Raw genomic sequence first — 19,681 nt, forward strand, 5'->3', positions numbered from 1 at the left:
ATCTGTCTAGATGTCACCTGACAGCTGCCATCCTTAATCATGTCCAGGTGCTGGGAATAGAACTCAGGTGTTCTAGCTTCTGCTCCCAGGCCTCACTACCAAACCACCACCAAAGCAAACATACTTTCTCTCAATTGTACATCATTCTTAAGGGATCTATATGGAATATTCCTGCAGGGAAGAGACCGGAACACTGCCTGGGCTGCCTTGGGGTATTTCTTCGCCATTCTAGTATAAAAAGCAATGCAAATACTCCTGATTTACAGACATGGAGCAACTGTTCTTAAGATGTGATTTTTCAGTCGAACTTCTGACAAGGCTTATGAAATACCACTTATAGAATGAACCCTAGCTGATGGCTCTCTTGCAGATTATGGCTATCCAAAGAACATTCTTGTAAGTGCCAGTACATGAAATATTGTCTCTATTTTCCAGAATGGCCCCTGGACAGTCTGAAAGCTTCAAAGGCCTTGTAAGTTCTGCATCAGAAACAGCTGAGTTTTGCATATCAGCAAGCACATGTAGAGGTCTGTCAATGCATCCAGGCCAGAAACCAAGTTGATTCTCCAGTGCAGGAACTGTTATTTTGCAGAGTGGTTTGTTTGCACCACTTAGCAATTTAGAAACTAAATACACTTATTGCAACTTCCTACTGGAGACTAATCCATCTGCTAAACCTTCATTCATACTGAGAAAAAGGGCAACTAATAAATCTGACTACACGCCCATGCACAATTACTTGTTTTTAAGCAGGGCCACATCGATACTGACCTGCAGTGCAGGCTACAGAGATACGACTTGCAAAGCATACATTTCGGGGAACGAGGTACATTTTCATTCATGCCAGCAAGCATCCACATGGGGCAATTAGAACGCAACATTTTGGTGCATTGTGAAATTCACACTCTGTAGTCTGCACTGGAGCCCAGCATAAATAAGCTCTTGGCATCTCAGCTGATACATTTTGGACACCACCACAGGCTGAAGAACATGGAAGACACAAGAACGTGCTGGTGTTCAATAAGACAGCCCCCTGGTTCATTAATGAACTCATCGTCTATTGCCTACGCTCTTCTCCATACTGGTGTCTCGACTGCATTCAGGACAATTTACACACAAAACGCTGCAAGTTGTTGCTTCTGCTAACCAGGTTTTTCCTATAGCTGGCACAGACAATGGCTGTTTGATTCTCTTCCTCTGCCCTCACGGTCAACCAGATTTTATTAAAACAAATCAAGGATCATGAAAGTCACTCCTGCAGGCCCCTACCTCCTGTTTCAATGTCAGCCGAGCCATAATTTCATTGTGGTCAATCAAGGACAGCTCATCTACCACCTCCTCCTCCAACAGTGATGATTCCAAAGCATCTGGTGACTTCTGCTGCCTGCAAAGACCAAGGAGAAGCAAAAGACCATCAGCACCATAAATCACAGAGAAGGAGAAGCAGAGAACAAGGCTTCACTGAATGCCCAGTGTTCAGGTCTTCAATAAAGGGCCCAGAAAATACAGGGAGTCTGATATTCCCAAAGTTAGGTAAACCCTCGACAAACAAATCTGAATGCTGGTACTGATACTATAGCTTTCTGCATCCCTGGGAAAGGAGAAAGACTGAGGTCGGGAACAGAACACTTGCCTGGTTGGGTTTCTGGCTATTAAATAGGATTTAACTGCAGCATGTGTGATAGCTCACTTCAGCCTCTCCAAGCACGGTCTGCAGCCTCATCCCTCGTGTCATTACAGTCAAAAGAAGCAGGAAGTCAAGTGATTCTGCAAATTTATGGATGTTGGACAACAGACTGTCCATGGCTGGAGCAACTCTTAGCTCATGAACTGCTTTGCTGACAGAGGGCTGAGCTGACAAGACTGCGCTATGCTGGAAGACATGACAGAGGTTCTGACAGTCTCTCCTCCCACGTTACACAGCTGCACCCTTCGCGCTCCCCTAATTCTGAGGGAAGGTGTTTTTTTGTGTTTTGTGTCATTTTCTCCTGCCTGGCTTTACATAATATGACGTGTCGATCTTCTGCCCCAGTGTCTGACCACCACAGAGCAGTCTCTGTTTTGATCAGAATTACACTTAGTATGAGAACGATCATGTTTCTTATTCATAGCCATAATCAAAGCAACTGTCAACTTCCTTGGACAGAGACAAGATATGTTCTCTGTCTCTCAAATTCTCCTTGATCCCCTTGGATTAACAATTCTAACTGAAGTGCGAAAACAAGCAGCAAGGCATTCCACCCTCCTCTTGCCTAATGCCAGCAGTGCACACCTCGTCTGCTGTAGCAACACGCACTGCATCTTTGTTTATTTAGAATGAAGATTTCAAAATAACTCAGCGCCTGAAGGAATATAAACCCTCCTGCTTCTGTGCATGAGCTCATCTCTGATTAACAAGGTCAGGAAGAAACTTCCTTTGGGCAGGCAATTCTGTAACTGCTTACAACAGGGTTTCTTGTTCCTTTTCTCAGAGGTAACTGGGACGAGGCGCTGTCTGAGACAGGACACAGGACTGGACTGATACTCCTCTGATCCAGCCCAGACGTTACTATGTAGAGGCTGCATTAAGCACTAAGCATTTGTTAAATTATCCTGCACTGCCTGGATTTTCTGTTAGGTGGGATTTTATTTCTCATAGAATCAGAGCTGGAAGGAACTTTGAGAGGTCATCAAGTCCAGTCTCCTGAACTCTTGGCAGGACCAAGCACCATCTAGACGGGGGGCCAACCCACAGGTCTGACTGCTTACCATTGCTCTGTGCAGGCACCCCAGTGCCTGGAGGGAGAAGTGTGCGGCTACAGTGGCAGCTCTGGTGAGACCCAGGCATTGAGTTGGGGGAGGGGGACAGAGGCTGGGGGTGCCTGGCTCTGGGGAAGGGGTGGGACAGTGTGTAAGAATGGGGAGCTGGGAGCCAGACTCTGGGAGAGAAGAGGGGGATTGGGTTAGAGCATGGGAACTGGGAGTGCCTGGCTCTGGGCGAGGGCATTGGGTTAGAGCAGGGAGGCTGGGGAAGTAGGGGGCCTTTAGTAGCCAATTAGTGGAATATATTTTGTGTACTCATATATATAAAATACGTGGCTCTTTGTACTCTATCCACAGCTATTTTCTCTCTTAGTCTCTAACTGGCTGGCCACCCCCAATCGGTGTTTGTCAAACCGAGTCTTAAAAATCTTCAATGATGGAAAGTCCACAAATTTACCGCCCTGACAGTTATGGAAGCTTTTTCTAATGTCATGAGATTGTTTAAATTTGTGGGATAAAAATCTCGACAACATCTAGGTTGCTGAAGGTGAAACATGTGGTTTATTTGGCAGTGGGCAGGACTAAAATAGATGTTCTGTGGAGCAGGGTGAGCTGCACGTTCAGGTCAGGCCCACCTCTCACCACCATCTCTGCTTTCATTCCCAGTCGTGCTGCTAGGTGAAGTGGAGTCTTTAGGGTGGCCATCTTGGTTGGTGGGAGATTCCTAGAAGAGAAAAAAGCTTTTGATCATTACATGGGATCCCACAACCACTGGTCATCCCATACTCACAGACTGGCTGCCTCTAAATGGACCTTTACTATAAACTCCTATGGAATGATTAAAGATTGATCCATACTAATGCCAAATGCCAGGAAAACACAAACGTTAATTAGACAGGAAATTTGGGAGCATCTCTGGAGACTTTAATGTTATTGTTTGTGTTTGATTTTCAGGTTGTGAAATCATGCTGATCATTACAAAACACAAGTCAGCTGCTGACTTGGATATTAACCTTTCCCCTAAATAAGTTCCTCCCTTGAAGTTGAAACGTACTTGCCTTCTGCTGATTTAAACACACATTGCAAAACTGCTCTAAATTTTTCACGGCAATTCCTCTTCCTTTTCTATTCCTTTCCTAGTTAAAGGCCCTAGAAGTCCCACTTGTCCTAGTGTGTAGATATAAACTACCTTCCCCTCCCCATCTCTCACCCATCAGAAGAGGTTATGCAATGATGATCATCTGCTTTGGAAATGATACCAATATTTTAAAAAAGAGCAATCTGAACACAAGGGATATAATAGCAGGTAAACAGTTCAAAGGAAAAAGATACACTTTAATTAGCCATTTATTAAGAAGGAAAATAGCTATGAAAGGTAAATGAGATTATTAACTTTACAGTACTGTAGTTGAGAGTTATTTAGCGCTATGCAGAAAGACACCTGGAGGGTCAATCTCAGAGGATTCAAACCATCTCTCTAAAATTCAGAATCACACTAGAAATTTCACAGTCAAGCTTGGGTTTTTATGTCTATGGGAGGCTGTGCTAAGTTACGTGGCGTGAGAATACTCTCCTTCACTGTTAAGAGCTAGGTGGATGATACGATGTGTCAATGGAAGGGAAGTACTGGGAACCAGTAGCGGGAATCTCATTAATTCAGATGTTTAAAACTACATAGAATAAGCACTAGATAGATCATGTACTCCAGGAAACAATCCCACCTGGGCAGAGAAGTAGACAAGACAGAACTTCACAGATCTCTGATTTTGCTATTTTCTACCATGCAACAGGGAAATTTTCAGTGGCGCCGGAACACTTCTTATAGTGGGGGTGCTGTGCCCCCCATACTCCTGTGTGGGACCCCTAGAACTTGCTCTAAAGGTGGTGGTGGGGATGCAGATGAGATAAGGGGGCCAAGACTGGGGCCAGCAGCCAGGAACACAGAAGCAGGGCCAGGAATGGAGCATAAAGCCTGGGAGTGCTGCAGTACCCCCTTCATCCTAGTTCCTGTGCCTATGAAGATGATACCCCGTGATGTGTGTAGGAAATAGCTAAAGTGGGACATGTGCAGCGGAGGAGGAGGAGGGGGAGGAAAGGGTTAAAAAGACTATCAATCACTTACTGTGTCCCAATGGTGATGAAAAGGGATGGCAATTTATAAACACAAGACTTGATTTTATAAAGCTGAAGCAGTTAAGGGTTTTAACGCAGAACTGGCACTACCAAACCTGCTGTACAGGTCAAGGCTTGTACCTTTCCAGAAAAGGAAAAAAAACAAAAACAAAAACAACCCCAACCCTGGTGCACACAGCCTGAAACAAACTACACAGCATGAAGAGGCGGCTCTAAAGAAAAAGCAATCACTATGTTCTTAACAAGTCACCCCAAACTTCTGAAGCCAAGCGTCATCTGCTCTCCATTCAAACCAAGATTTCACTCTAGAAAAAAGCCAAAACAGACAAGCAGAAGGGCCCACCACCAATGCAGCCAGTTCAGCCGAACACAGAAGCCCCACAATATGCAAGAGCCTTCTAAAAAACACATTACACTCTGCATGAACTCAGCATGCACCAAGCAGCCCCTTCTAGTTTACTTACTCCTTCAGAGTGAGGGAGTGCCCCGTTGCTTTGGCTAGAGGAATACAGATTGACGTATTCACCCTCACCAGCCTCCTCACTGGCGTTTTCACTCTATGGGAGACAGGATGAAAGGAAATAGGTCATGGGGCCTCCGCACCCATCACTTAACTCTAACAATGTGTGCAAGTGAATATGCCTGGCCCAAGCCATGGCAAGAAAGGATGTCTTCCCACCCAGTGGTGCTTAGGCTGAGAACCTTTCCTCTGGCTCAGATGAAAGGAGGCCACCACCGTCTTCTGGCTCTGTACTTTCACTGAGATAATCACTATCTCCCAATTTGCCAGGAGGCCACAAGGTGCAGCAATCAGCAGCAGGACAGCCGCGTGGGTTGCTTTGGGAGAGCCACCCTGGAAGCCAACTGTTGGAGATCCCGGCATAGCGAAATGCAAGTGCAGATTTCAAAGTTACAGATGCTGAACATTTATAGTTGAAAACAAGACTATCACAATGGGGACCTAGCTACATACTCCATGGGTCTTGCCACAGTAATCATGGCCCTACCTTGCAGTGTACATCAAACCAGACTGTGTTCCCAATTCATGCTATACATAGCATAGCAGTTTAGCATAGCTTGGAAATGTCACTGAAAACACAGCCTAGATCACAACTACAAATGCAAGACTAACCTATAATGGGATTGGGGAACAGAACTGTGTTATAGGAAGGTCCTTCAGCACTGAAGATGCAAGACCATAATTAATTAGGACTGAAGAGTCCAAAATCTATTTCTTCATCACTTACTGGAGAAGCCATGAAAGTAGGAAGGTGCTCCTAGTCCACCCTATGGACAGACACTTCAGGTACTGCTATGGGGGCTCTGATCACCTTAGTGCTTTTATGGAAAAGAGAGAGACTGCTGAATTTTAGTCTTTACAGGCAAATGAAAGAGGAACTGCTTACTTAAAAAATTTAGTTGCCATGCACCAGCATCAGCATCTAACTTCTCAACATATCTGTAAGTTTAAACTAGTGTTAACCAAACTGATACACGTCTCCAAAGATTATCAGACTAATGCCTCTGGCTGGGCTACCGAGTGCCTGATGCTGCACTCTAACCACCACCGATATGCATTCTAACCAGCAATGGAGCTCAGGCTGTTTGCAGTCAGAACCCTTGGGTTTGGAGAGGTCCCCAAACTGGCTGCAGATTATAGGGGACAGTAAGCTGTGACAATGCACTGAGGCTCTGTCCAGAGGCTTGTCATTAAGATAGGGCTGGGGACCCTAAAGTAGTAGTTACGAAAACCTGAAATCTAGTAACAAGAGTGCGTGTGAACCGGTGGTTAAGAACTACTGATTTAAACAGATTGTTGTCAAAAAGCTCTGCCTACATTTTCTTCAGCCTCGTACCCCAGTGCTCCTAGGCAGCTACAGCTGTTTTTTACCTCTCTTTCACCACAAGTTTGATTGTTAGGGAGAGTTTCCTACTTTCTCCAACCCATCTGTTTGTCTCATTACTTGTGACCTTCACCTTTATATCAAATGATCTCTGTGCCCCCACGCGGAACTCAGTTTAGACTCCACCTTTGTTAAGCTAAAATATGTATTAAAACAAGTGACAGGTCTTTAAAAATATGGCCTTGAGTTAAGGCACATTGTCTCTTTGGATAGTCTCACCGAAGACGTCTGGAGAGAATCAGTGAAAGAGGTTTCAGAAGGAAGGCAGACAGGAGCATTCCCATTAAAGCTGCTCTCCTGAGAAGAGGAGTTTGGCGCATCCACAGTGCTTGGTGACTGGCTGGCTGTGGCTGGCACCGCTAGATCAGAGCTCTGAGACTGATGGACAGGTGGAAAAGGTGGGGTGGAGGAGGAAGAGGAGGTAGAAGAAGGAAAAGGAGGAATGGAAGCTTGGTTGTGAGGTACAAAGTCCTGAGAGTAGGACCTAAACACAGATTTGTACTACAGGATGCAAAATAAACAACACCAAAACAAGGAGGATGGGAAAAAGAAAGACAGACAAAAGAAAAAGTTATTAGATTAATAGTAGTTTAGCAGTGACAGCATGAGGTATTCCTAACAAAGGCACTTCTTTGTTGAGAAGCAAAACTAAATTGAGACAGCATTATATTATCATCCACACACAAGAGCTGGAATCACTAAGGGAGACATCTGCCAACTTTTCTCTTGATAATGCATATGCCTTATAGATTAGCAGGCTGCTCCATCTACTGAGGCAGGGAAGGGGGTCAACTGGAGGATTTCACTCATTGGTGGAAAGGGAGATTCTGGCTATTTTGGTACAAATTATGACAAAAGCTGCACCCTGCCAATCATGTGAGCTGGTGAAGACACACATAGGCATACAGATACCATGGTGATGAGAGAGATATAAATACTTAGACAGGGAGAAATACTGTGCGTATACTACTTTGCCAATGGGTTTTCAGGAGACATATACTTAAGGTGCTGTTTGCTGAAACCATACAAGTTAACAGCTATTGTGAAAAGTCAGCTCCCTGGATCTAGAACCACTCAGAACACAGAGGTGAATATCTAAATATTGTCTTCAAAGTTATGCTGAAAGATAAATTATGTTACAATCACAAGTGCCATTATTTCTTTTCACTTGAGAAATGATAATTGTCTGAGGTGCAATGGAATTAAAATCAACCTCTCATTCAGTGGCTCTCAGAGAGCCTGTTGGAGACAGGATGAAAGGAAATAACACAGTCTAGGTGAAACTCTGTTGTGCCTTATGTCCTTGCTTTCAGACTTGAGGGAGTACATCCAGCCAGCAGAGACAAGAAAACATTCTATTCATTACTGATGAGGAGTGCAGTCAAGCTGACTCAAAAGCAGAAACAAATTGCTCAGAGTAAAAGTGACACCCAATTTAAATAGCGAGGCAAATAACTAGGCTAAACCAGATTGTCATAGGTGGATTTCTTTTTAAAAACATGCTCAGGAATGTACCCAGGAAGCCTGAGGGAAGAATTAAGTCATCTAAAAAGCTTGGGAGAAGCTGTTGTACATCTTGTGTCAATGTGCTTGAATGCACTGCATTAACAGAATACTTTGCTGCAGTCCTCCAGAAGGGAAAATGCAGGTTGCTCAAATTATGCTGGCTAGAAATGCTACTACATTAAAAGAAAGGGAGGGGAGCGTGAGCTCCCAAAAAATTTAAATGAAGCTTTTTCATTATTAGATCTTCCCTAGCCCACCTCCGTGCTTAATAGAGGAGATATGAACAGATCATAAAAACTAAATCTGCTACCTGACAGCATTTACATTCATAGGTTGCAATCCTTAACTTTATTCTTCATCTTGGTAATATTTAAATGTATAATGGCAGTAAAATGAAAACCAAGGAGCAATCAAGACATGCCACAAGCCAGGGCCTGAGTATTAAAGTTTTACCACTACAAAATGAAAAGGTCAGCGGGTAGCTAGACTTTACCTTACTCCTCAAGTAGTTTCCCCCTCTTGTGTTATGTGTAGAGTCTTGGCTAGTCTTGCTTGTGTTTCCAGAGCACAGACTGAATCACAAGTCACTACAGACAGGAATAATGGGGGATGCTCTGGAGATGGTGCTAAAAAGGCTAGAACCCTCCCCCACCCCAACAAAACAGTGGCAAATCCTTCCCACATGAACGTGGCTCTGAAGCACCCAGGTCCAGGACATGCTCTTTACCCTTCCTGCCCATTTCTTTACAAATGAGCAGGGCTGACTCTGGGAAGACTGTCAACTTTTGGTGTGGCCTTAGTAAAGCTGACAGGTTTAATCTCTACATTTTTTTTCAGCTCTTTGAGAAAGGCTCCACTTCCATTCATTTTCATTCACCTGACACAAATGGCTAAATCCCTCGCAAGACTCCAGGCTCATGATGTCACTCCAGCTCAGCAGATTGATTCTGCCTGCCTTGTCTCCCCTGATATTTCATGATCTCACTGTTGTTACCTTTCTGATAATGTCACATGCTCCAGGCTAGTCCTCAATTAGAAAGGGGAGCAATGTCAACGGGGCATGTGGACTAGCTACCAAACACCCACAATCAAAAGCAGCTCAGTTGCACTTTTAACATTGTGATCATAACAATGGAATTCTCTACTCAAAGTAAGTCTTCATCCCAAATGACCTCTCTCTACCTTCTCGTGGAGCATTCTGCAGGATGGACTTCCAGCTGCTACAGAGGACAGGAGACTTATACACAATACAATATACATATAACTTTGCACTGACATAGTTCATTTCATCTGAGGATCTCAAGAGCTTTACTAAAGGCAGCTGTCAACTCCCATTAAACAGACTGGGAAACTAAGCACAAAGAGGACTTGACCAAAGCTCACAAAGAAAGTTAGGGATAGGGATGAGAATAGAAGACAGGCCCCCAACCTTTGGTCCCCCGCTCTAATTACTAGAAAATGCTGAACTCAAAATCAGACTCATTTGTTTCTAAGGCAGAGGGCGTTTATGAATTAGCATTTCATTTCTGGAGTCTAGCGATGACCTTCAGAGTTGATTTAGCTCACATGTGTAAGGCCTTTGGTAGCATCAATTTAATCCAACTTGGACACAGCAAAGCTTTCATAGTACTTCACCAAACTGGCAGGTTTAAGTCCAGAGAATATTTCTCAGCCTTTTCAACACCAGGGACTGGCTTGCTGACTTCATAAATAGTATCAGGAAGAACTCAGGGATCAGCGCTGGTCCACTCGCTGAGAAATGCTGCTATAGAGGATACAAGCGTAATGCAAGATGTTACAGGAGGAGATTGAAGCATACTTCAGGGGTTGTGAGAGAAATTCACATAAAGTCTGTTTCAACCAGTTTAAGACCGACATTCTTCTCAATTCAAAAGCACTTTAGTGCCCAAACATACCATAACATTGATTCAAAAAGCTGGACTGGATAGGAGTTAATTAATACAGATAAAGTTCTGTACTTAATGGATCTCTGTCTTCAACAGCTCCCCAAAACGTAGTCTCAGAATGGGGTTTGTAGAAGATGTTACTATAAAACGTATCAAAGAAACACAGAGTATTATGACAAACAAGTCAGCTGTGAGGGAAGCAGCGCAGGGGACCCTTTGTTGACTGCCACTAATTAGCCTTGATGCTCTTGCCTAACAATTTTGGATACTGGGTCATTGACAAAACAAGCCAGACAAGGCACCTCCTTTCTACTACATTTCAGCCTGCCTGCGAGCAGCTCTGGAATCTCAACTATGCAGTCGTGCTGGGACAAGAGCCAAACATGAAGCACACTGTTAAAGGGGGGAAAACATTCAGTGTTTGAAATACCATCCCATATGGTTCCCATTTCTGCTAATCTCCAGCTTAGCACACAGCTGCAGCATGGTCCATTACAATGACTTCAGCAGGGTCTGAGCACTGGAGACTTTTCCCAGAAATGCTGCTTCTCTTTAAAACCACATTGACTTGGGGCGAGGGGAGGGGAGAGTCAGTTCACTCAACAGAGTTGCAACAACAAAAATCACAGCTGAGAGTTTTTCTTGGAAACTGAGTAGATGAGTGGTGGAAAGCTGTGTTTCTAACAGCTGGTTTTTAGGCATGGGTTTTCCTATTTCAGAGGCTTTGCAGGGTCAGCAACATTTTGGCTCTGGCTGCACTAAGAGAGACTGGAGCCCCACAGCTTTTCTTCTTTCTAAGCAGAGTACTTCCAAATAATCTTCAGGAAAGCCAGAAAGCATGCAGCATGCAAAACAAGCCTTGGCGAAAGAACATTTAACTCTCCCCAAACTCATGCTACGCAAAATGCCAAGCTGCCTGAGATCAGCACTGCTACAACACAGCCTCCCAGGAGCTGCTGCAAACTACCAGCACGAGAAAAATTAAGCACAAATGTGCCTGAGGAGACTATGGTGCATGCTGTGCATAATACAGGTATAAGGAATTCCTTCTCCCCCCACCTGTCAGTGCATTCGTGCAGCATCTACCATTCTGGAAGCACTACAGGGAGCACTGAATTATCTCACAGGGACAGTAAAGAGCAAGCTTCCCCACACCTGAAAGCTACCTCACACTGACACAGCTTTGACTCTGTCTTGTTCTCTGTAGTAGGACTTCAAGAAACAGGTCAACTGTGTCTCAATTTCTGTCAGGGTTGCAGAAGAAGCTGGAGAATGCCAGCTGTTAGAAAAAACTCTGCACCGCTCATCTACTCAGTGTCTCAAGATGCCCAATAATCAGTGCTACTGTAAACATTACTTTGGATTAGCTAGCAGCTGATGAAATCACTACACAGGTATTGCAGGTTGAATAGTAACAGAGAGGGAGCCGTGCTAGTCAATATACTATCAAAACAAGAAGTGGGTTTGTCCCACGAAACCTCACCTAATAAATTATTTTGTTAGTCTTTAAAGTGCTACTTGACTGCTTTTTTTGTATTGCAGGTGTGATGTTGCTCTACTTGTATGGGGTGGGGCATGACTATACACTGCAGTCAGGACAGGGTGTTTATAGGCTGATATTAAATGATTCTGAGACATAGTCTTCTATGTCTTAAATCCTCAATTAAATGGCTGGCTGAATGAGTATTTACAGCAGCAAGGCACAACCTAGGCCAGTGAGTGGGTCACAAGAACTGTTGTACCTCAGGAAATCTCTCAGTGTAAGGTAGTTTTGCTAACTGCACCTGTGTACCTAGAATTTATGAGCTGTACTGATTGAACTGTAGCAGCACTTTGATTGAGAGCCATGCACTCCCTTTACAGCCACAGTTAATGTTGTATGCAATCAGCATGCACCTCACTTCACCAGCCCTGGCTTTGTGTGTGTGTCACTTTAACAACACTGGTAGGGAAAAAACCCTACAAAGATGAAAACCAGCAAAATCTCGCAACAGTAAACAAAATGTCACACAGAATCCTAATGGGGTACTTGCGTCCCGTGGGCTGTAGGCTGCCCACCACTAACTTCCAGTAACACACACTGCTCACTTTCCCAGCAACACCCTTGTTAGTCTCCAAGCTCAATTCCATTGTCAAGTGTACCCTGACATCTCTACACCCACCAGGTCAGCCACAACATGGCATTTCTAAAATATGAAACCATTACCGATCTTCTGATGCTTTCCGCTACTGCTAATTCCAGATAGCGCGGAATAGCAGTTAGAGCAAGACACCTGGTGTCCAGCAGTAGCTTTCCATGTTCACAGACAACTGGAATGTTATACAAGGCCGTTGCGCACTGGACTGTAAATATACAGAGAAATGCGTGAGAGAACTTCCTATCTTCATGCTGCAATACTGGCCCTCTAGTTACTTTTTCTAATAAGGAAGGAAGGAAATGCTCTGACAGCAAGCATCTCCAAACATTGCCACAAGCAAGGCAGCGGCCCATTCTGCTCGAAAATCTCTCTGCACAGCCTCTGTCCAGGCCACAGCTAAGCTTGTTATTTTTAAATACTGGGTAGTCTAGCAAACGAATGTTCCTCTGTGTGGATGGCCTCCACGCGCAGTTGAGAGTGTATACATGAAAGCAAAGCTCTACTTATCTAGCTGGGTACCTAACATCTTCACAAGGAAAAAAAATGGATAAATAAAAACCTTTCTAAGAGCCACTGACAGTGCTACAATCTTAGCTTCTATAAGACTCATCAGCCAGGCAGTGTGCTGGTTTCTCATCAGCAAACTGCATCTCCAGTACTGCTGTACTGGTTTCACTTTCTTTTGAAACTGTAAGAACAGTCGGATGCGCAGACAGCGCTGATGGCTGCACAGTAAATTCCACTGCCAGACAGAGCACATAGCTCTTTAGAAGGCAGAAGCTGAGGCCTCTGCACAGGGAGAAGCAAAAGTAAGACTTTGAGTGGAATGGAGTTTATATAGCAAAAGCGGGCTGCACTTACTGCATCTGCGGAGCAAGAGGTGTGGGTCCAATTTCATACACAAATCTATGTGACTGAAGGAAGTGGTTTTCACAGGCAAGACGCAGGCATGCCAGCATGTCAGAGCACTAGTAATATCACCATGCAATCCTGATGTTAGCAGCAAAAATACATTTAAAGCCGAAGGAAAACACCATAGGACAAGCAAAAACAATGATGAGAGAGTATGTGCATGCATGTATTGAGTCAAATCCCATTTAAGTCACAAGTGAATTGAACATGATCTAAATCTAGTCGCCCAGGAGAGAATTCTCTGCATGAGTGGATCCGCCATATCACTCTGCATACCTGGCAGTCTCCGCTCAGGACTTGCGTAGCAGGGAGCGTTGGAGTCAGAAATGAGCTCTATGAGCAGAAGCAAGGGAGGAGCAGGGTGCACTGCATATGCCTGGCTAAACACCGATAGCTGTGCATACAACAAAACTAAAGAAAAAATTAAAAAGAAAATCAGCTGCTAAGAATTTTCCACGAGCTTGCTCCACTCACCAAAGGACTGAAGTAGTAACAACTGGATATTGAACTATTTGCACCTTCTACAAGAGTTGAGAACCCAAGAGTTTCTAGAAATATACCTGCAATTTTTATTACTTTTAAAAACAATCCAAGAGAGGCGTGTCATTTCTCCGTAGTCAAGGATGAAGACGCTTTTCCATTACACGTACATACAAGTAAAAGTCACTTGAAACTGCCACAACTGCTGACAGACAGAAAAACTGCCAAGTAGTAACTGGAGTTGGTTCAACAGAAAGCATGCTGACAGACACAGTTGTGTGCCTCATCTCTCTGGACTTCTGGTATGCTCACCATTACTGCACTATGCATCATTCACTGGCTGCCAGGAAATACCAAGGCTTGAAGTCCACCATAAGATACCAGTCCACCCACTTCCAGAATCAATGAACCAGATGCTGCAACAAAGGACAATACCCACTTCCACAAATGTGAAGGATGGCAAAGAGCTGGAGGAACTAAAACTACAGCCATTACTAATTTTCTATTGTGCATCGCCTCTTCTACCACCTCACTACAGAAAACAGCCCAAAACCAAGAGAAGATTCCTTAACACAATAACCACACAATCCAGTTGAGTCTAGTCTCACCAAAATGATTTGTAACTGTGACTCTCCAACCATACTACAGACACCACATCTCTGGGTGGAAGGGCAGACCTGTACCAGAATTGGTGAATAACCAAACTTGAACCCCTCAAAATCTGCCTCCACCCAGTAAGAGCCATTACCTATGCTGCATGTTCCTGCAAAGAGGGACAAAGGCAAGGTTAGTGGTTGACAAAGGCAGATTTTAACTCAAAAAAGGAAAATAATCAGGCCTCTGGAAAATTGGTTCTCTACAAAATAACATTACAAAGTGTAACAGAAGGGAGAAAGACCCTCACATTAACTGAAGCCCTAAGTAATACAAGAGCAGGAACTGAAGAGAGTTCTGCCCTCTCCTAGCAATGCTTCAAAATGGGGAACCCCTGAACCATTCAAACATGCATCTTTGGTGCTGCTCACGTAAAAGAGAACAAACTCTTAGCCCAGTCACCACAAGACCTTCACTAGTCTGGCTGTAAAAGAAAAAGCCCCTACAAGCCCCTGCTGCCTCCCTGTGGTTCCCAGACAGACACAATACAAGTTGCCAAAGGGCTCACAGGCTGATTGGCAGGCCTGCAAACAACAAAAAAATCCAGACTCTGAGCAGCAGCTGGAAAAGGTCCAATAGGTTCCTTCACACACTAACACCACCAAAGAAAAGGCAGCTCCTCCTACAAACAAAGAATCAACATGACCCTTCTCTGGGGACTGACAAATAGACCACAATAAAGGCTGACCCTTAGTATCCAGGTGAAGAAGCAATGCAAAAAAATGCCACAGTCAGTCAGAGCATGCTCCTCAAGGAGGTTATCCCTCCCCACCAAATACCCAGTGCTTTACTACGGAGGTATAAGCCAGTGGCCCAGGATGCTCCCTGCAAGAGTGTTGGGGCAGGCACAAAGGTGTTGGGAGGCTGCCGGTATGTGAGCATTGGCACAACAAACAGACATTTCATGAAGTTGAGGTGAAGCACAAGAGGAGATTCAGAAGGCACTCTAGTGCAACTGAACAATGAAACACTAAAGCTCTGTTTGGAGGAAGGGAAAAGGCAGACTACAGTATGGCATTCCTTGTAAACACAACCAACCATCCTGGTTCTGAAACAGCAGTGCACCCCAACCCTGCCTAAAGTGTTTAGCCATGGGGTCTGCATCTGCAAGCTGATTTTTCTTACCACAGTGGAACCCCAAATCATGCAGCCCTGCTGAAGTGGGAGAACATGAAAAGTGGAGGGGGCAGCGGCATAGAGGAAAGAAGAAAAAGGATCTGTGGTCTGCCCTATAGGGAGACTAGGACCTTCTCCATCAGGAGGTAGGACAGAAGCTCAGACACGCCCACAAACACATCAGTGGAAGCATGTGGCTCAGATGTGACATCTCCCTGCACAACTTAGAAAGGGTTTCAGAAGCTTTGTCCATTTTCCCCCATCACGTCAGTATCCGCTCCACCCGCATTCACATCTGGATGTGGAAAAAGGCCCTGGGGTGAGGAGGACAGCTGGCTAGATGGACTCTTCATGGTGAGACTCAGACATGTGCTTGGGTGTCCATTGCTTTCCCCTCCTTTTCTGTTTATCAGATGGAAAATAGCCTTGAGCAAAGGGGTGGGAGATGAGAGCTAGGGAGTGCAAGTGCAACACCTGGATCTCTGGTTAAAGCCTCTCAGAAGAGGAGGAAGTGGTAAGTGCTGATTTCTTAAAACCAGTCATGAATAATGAGTTGCTGCATCAAGACACTGTTATGTACATTTTAGGATGAAGAGAAGTCCTACCCAGGGAATTATGCAGGCAAAGCCTACGAACCCTTGAAGGACAATCTATAGAATCCATTTTTTTTTTAAATTAAAGTAACAGTATGAATTTAGACAGGGCTGGCAGTGAGGCAGCACTGTCAGTAAAGAGACTGCAGCACTGCACAGGAATGTTACTTGACGCCAAACCTTCACTTGCCTGAAGGACTGAAAAGGCCAACGTCTGTTCTGCTGAACCCTCAGTGAATCAGGCCGTTCACCCAAAGAAACTGAGTGAAAGACAGATGAGGCAGCAATGGCCCTCAGGTATACTTTGTCTCTAGGGTTATGCCACCCCATCTTCGCTTTCCTAAAGCAAAGATTGAATCTGGGTGTTAACGTCATTTCATGGGCTCTTAAGGTTCTTGTCTAACCTCCTATTCTGGAAAGTCATTTTCTCCATACAATGCTGACTCTTCGTCAGTGCACTTGTACAATCATATTAAAGGCAAAGAGCCATTTAGGCTGCTGTGGCAGGGTGGACTAGAGGCCTGATGGTCCTGCTACGCCCCCTACAAAAAATGATAGCAGACAGGTTCTACAAACAAGCTCAAGTGGCAGCAAGGAAATCTGCCAATCATAGGCCAGGAAGGCCTTACAAAAGGAGCTGCAGAGCGGAGTAGTAGTTAGTTGCTGTGTTGTGCTCAAGGAGTGAAGGCTGGCTGGAAGGAATAGCAGTGCTGTCGACAGCTGAGTGTAGAGAGCTCACAGCAAACAAGATAGCGCCCTGAGGTAAGGGGAAAGATGGCACAGGGCCATGGAGAAGTGGCTCAGGGAATGAGAGCAGCACTGGAACAGGCATAGTAGACAGATGCTATCTACCGAGTCCCTGGGCTGGGGCCTGAAGTAGAGTATGGGACCAGGCACACCCTGATTCCCCCAAGCTCCACTGGCTGCTGGGAGAAGTAACTAACCTAGGTACTGAGGCATCCCAGAGGGCAGGGAATTGGATGATACTGACGCAGGCAAAGGGCTGGAATGAGAAGGGCCCTAAGAGGGCAAAAATACATATGGAGATACACATATCTCAGAGAACTGGAAGAGACCTCAAGAGGTCATCAACTCCAGTCCCCTGAACTCACAGCAGAATTTAGACAGATTTTTTTTTTAAATCTAACCTGCCCCAGACCCTTGAAAGGCCCCCTCAAGGACTGAGCTCACGATCATGGGTTTAGAAGGCTAATGTGCTAACCACAGAGCTATCCCTCCCTCAGATGTTAGCTCCAGAAAGAAAGCCTTGGGGGCACCACTCTATTCCAGAGGGGGAACAAAAGGGCACCAAGAGACCCTCTGTTAGACTTGTACACCAGAAGGGGTTTGCTTTATTTCACACACAAACTGTCCCTCTCTCAGCTGGAGGGCTGAGTCATCAAAAGAGCGAATGCACTCGGTCAGCAGGCACTTGCGAGAGGTGAGCACAACCCCGTTACAGCCACATAGTCCAATAAGGACGATAAACCCAGAATCCATATCTGCACAAACCTCCTAGGTTGCAAGTCACAGAAGCAGGCTTCTACTTGCACAGAGGGACATTGATTGGTTTGTCCAAGACAGACTAAAAAGCCCAAAATGTTGATAATTCAAATGTTCTGAAAAGCACACTTGTATAAAAGCTCACAGCCAAGAACACTCCCCTTCTGAGATTAAACGGGAAGGACCAGACACGGACATAAGTAGCGTAAGAAATTCAGCCAGAATGAAAAAGAGGCACCATTAGAAATGTTTGTACAGCAGCATGAGAATAAAAAATAGCTAGCTGAAGTGGTGAGTGACATGGGACTGTCTATGGAGGAGACAATGTGGACGTCAAATTGGGAACTGTGTTAAGGGGGTGAAATCCACTACTAACTAAAAAAGGAGGATTTTCAAAAAGAAAAATGTCTGAAAAAGGCATTTTTAGACAGGAAAAGGATGAATGGACAGGATGGCTATGGTCAGCGATACCAATCCTTTATTTATTAGGAAGAGCTCAACATACTTAAAGTCAGCTAGGCAGCACAGAAAAGCAATTCCTTCATGTGATGCTACAAGACCTATGACTCTACGTGTAGCTGACTCCTGACTTTGTAGAGGAAGGTGTATTTCCTTTGGATTTTCATCCTCCATTCCTTTCCCAGGCACAGACCCATGAAAAGAAACTGCTAACCAAGACAATTCTTGCAGATGGCTCATGCAGGGAAATCCTGTGATGGATTGTTCACATACGGCTAATGGGCAGCAATTTCATTTCTTTATTAGGTTTGACATCCTGGTATTGATTTAAGAAGGCTTTTTTTCATGTACAGAACAGATAAAGATTAATGTAAGGGATGGATCATTTTAAGAGACTTGACAATCAGCATTGATTACTTGGTACATAGGCATCTGATTCTTTAGTTATCCTATGTGAAAGGTTTGCTGTCCCAAGCATTAAATCCCTGCTGAGATTGCTGGGCAGCCCAGGCTTAATCCTTTAACAGGTTTATTGTTCTTCTGAGTATTCATTTAAGTGGACTTGCCGTAGTTGAAAAGAGGAAGAATAAGGGCATCAGAATGGCAGAACACGGCAATTCACTTGAAAATATTACTACTCATTGAACCTCTCTAGTCCAGCACCCTTGGGACCTGACCAGTGCTGGACAAGAGAATTTGCCAGACCACAGGAGAGTAATATTGTCTATCACGTTACCAATACTTCTACTGCTCTTAAAAGACATTTAGGGGGGTAAATTACAGCTAAACAGAAGCACAGAACACTGTGAGCCATGGGAAACTTGGCCACACCCATGATAAGTGGACATTTGGCTAACTAAATTAATGCTGGATTATGGCTATTGACGGATGAGCGTGTTCAGGTTTAGAGAAGTTCAACCTTTACCACAATTCACTACACTCTTCTGAGGAAAATGCATGGAAATGAGGTGCTACAGAAGTCCCCTTAGTGAATGTCCATAAAAAGATAAACAGAAGGTTTCTAACCCTTCTGAGTCCCCAGTAAACGATATTATTTTGGTAATGGTCCAGTTCTCTACAGTTGTTTCATATCTTCGCTTTTTTTAGGGGCAGGTAAAACCATGAAAGTAAAAATCTGTCCATTGGTATAAACCACCTGTATCATAGTCATGTTGGTCAGCCATGAAGCACGCAAAGACATTGGCCATTTTGTATCTCAGACAAAGGGACACTCCATCTCATTCCTCCTGAAAACTCTGTACCTCCTACAGCCACAAGCAACTAACATTATCACTATTCATAGGTGCTAGTGGAGAGAGTAGGGGTACTTTCTGCCTTTCACAGCATTTTGTGTATGGTCAGTGTCACTCTTTTCCCTGCTCTTGCCAATTAGTTTCTTCCTTACTGAAAAAAACCTTGAAATAATCAACAGGGAAGCAGAAAAACCCTTAAATTTATCAAGTAAACATTACCCATTTAAGGTAATTAAGATGGTTTTAAAAATAAAACAAAACTGTTTATTTTTTTAAAGCATTAACTGATACATACAGCCTCAGAATTACTACAAAAATTAATTTTAGAAGTAAATTAAGATTTTTTACCTGCCAAGAATAGGTCTGATAGTAGGCAAAACA

At 44.3% G+C, this 19,681-nt stretch overlaps 1 protein-coding gene across 8 annotated transcripts in view; it reads right to left on the reverse strand.

Annotated features, from left to right (window-relative positions):
- RAPGEF1 (Rap guanine nucleotide exchange factor 1) overlaps positions 1-19,681 on the reverse strand; it is a 138,504-nt gene that overhangs the window by 18,633 nt on the left and 100,190 nt on the right. For 4 of the 8 annotated variants that reach the window (XM_075015089.1, XM_075015087.1, XM_075015086.1 and 1 more), the window contains 4 exons: positions 6,999-7,280; positions 5,340-5,432; positions 3,378-3,466; positions 1,270-1,384 (listed from right to left, as the gene is read on the reverse strand). In XM_075015089.1, the coding sequence (XP_074871190.1) occupies positions 1,270-1,384; positions 3,378-3,466; positions 5,340-5,432; positions 6,999-7,280 (579 nt within the window). The remainder of the gene's footprint in view (positions 1-1,269; positions 1,385-3,377; positions 3,467-5,339; positions 5,433-6,998; positions 7,281-19,681) is intronic. The other 4 variants (XM_075015092.1, XM_075015090.1, XM_075015093.1 and 1 more) reach the window with 2 other exon arrangements.

The sequence above is a fragment of the Carettochelys insculpta genome, chromosome 21, assembly GCF_033958435.1.
Source record: "Carettochelys insculpta isolate YL-2023 chromosome 21, ASM3395843v1, whole genome shotgun sequence".
Lineage (NCBI taxonomy): Eukaryota > Metazoa > Chordata > Testudines > Carettochelyidae > Carettochelys > Carettochelys insculpta.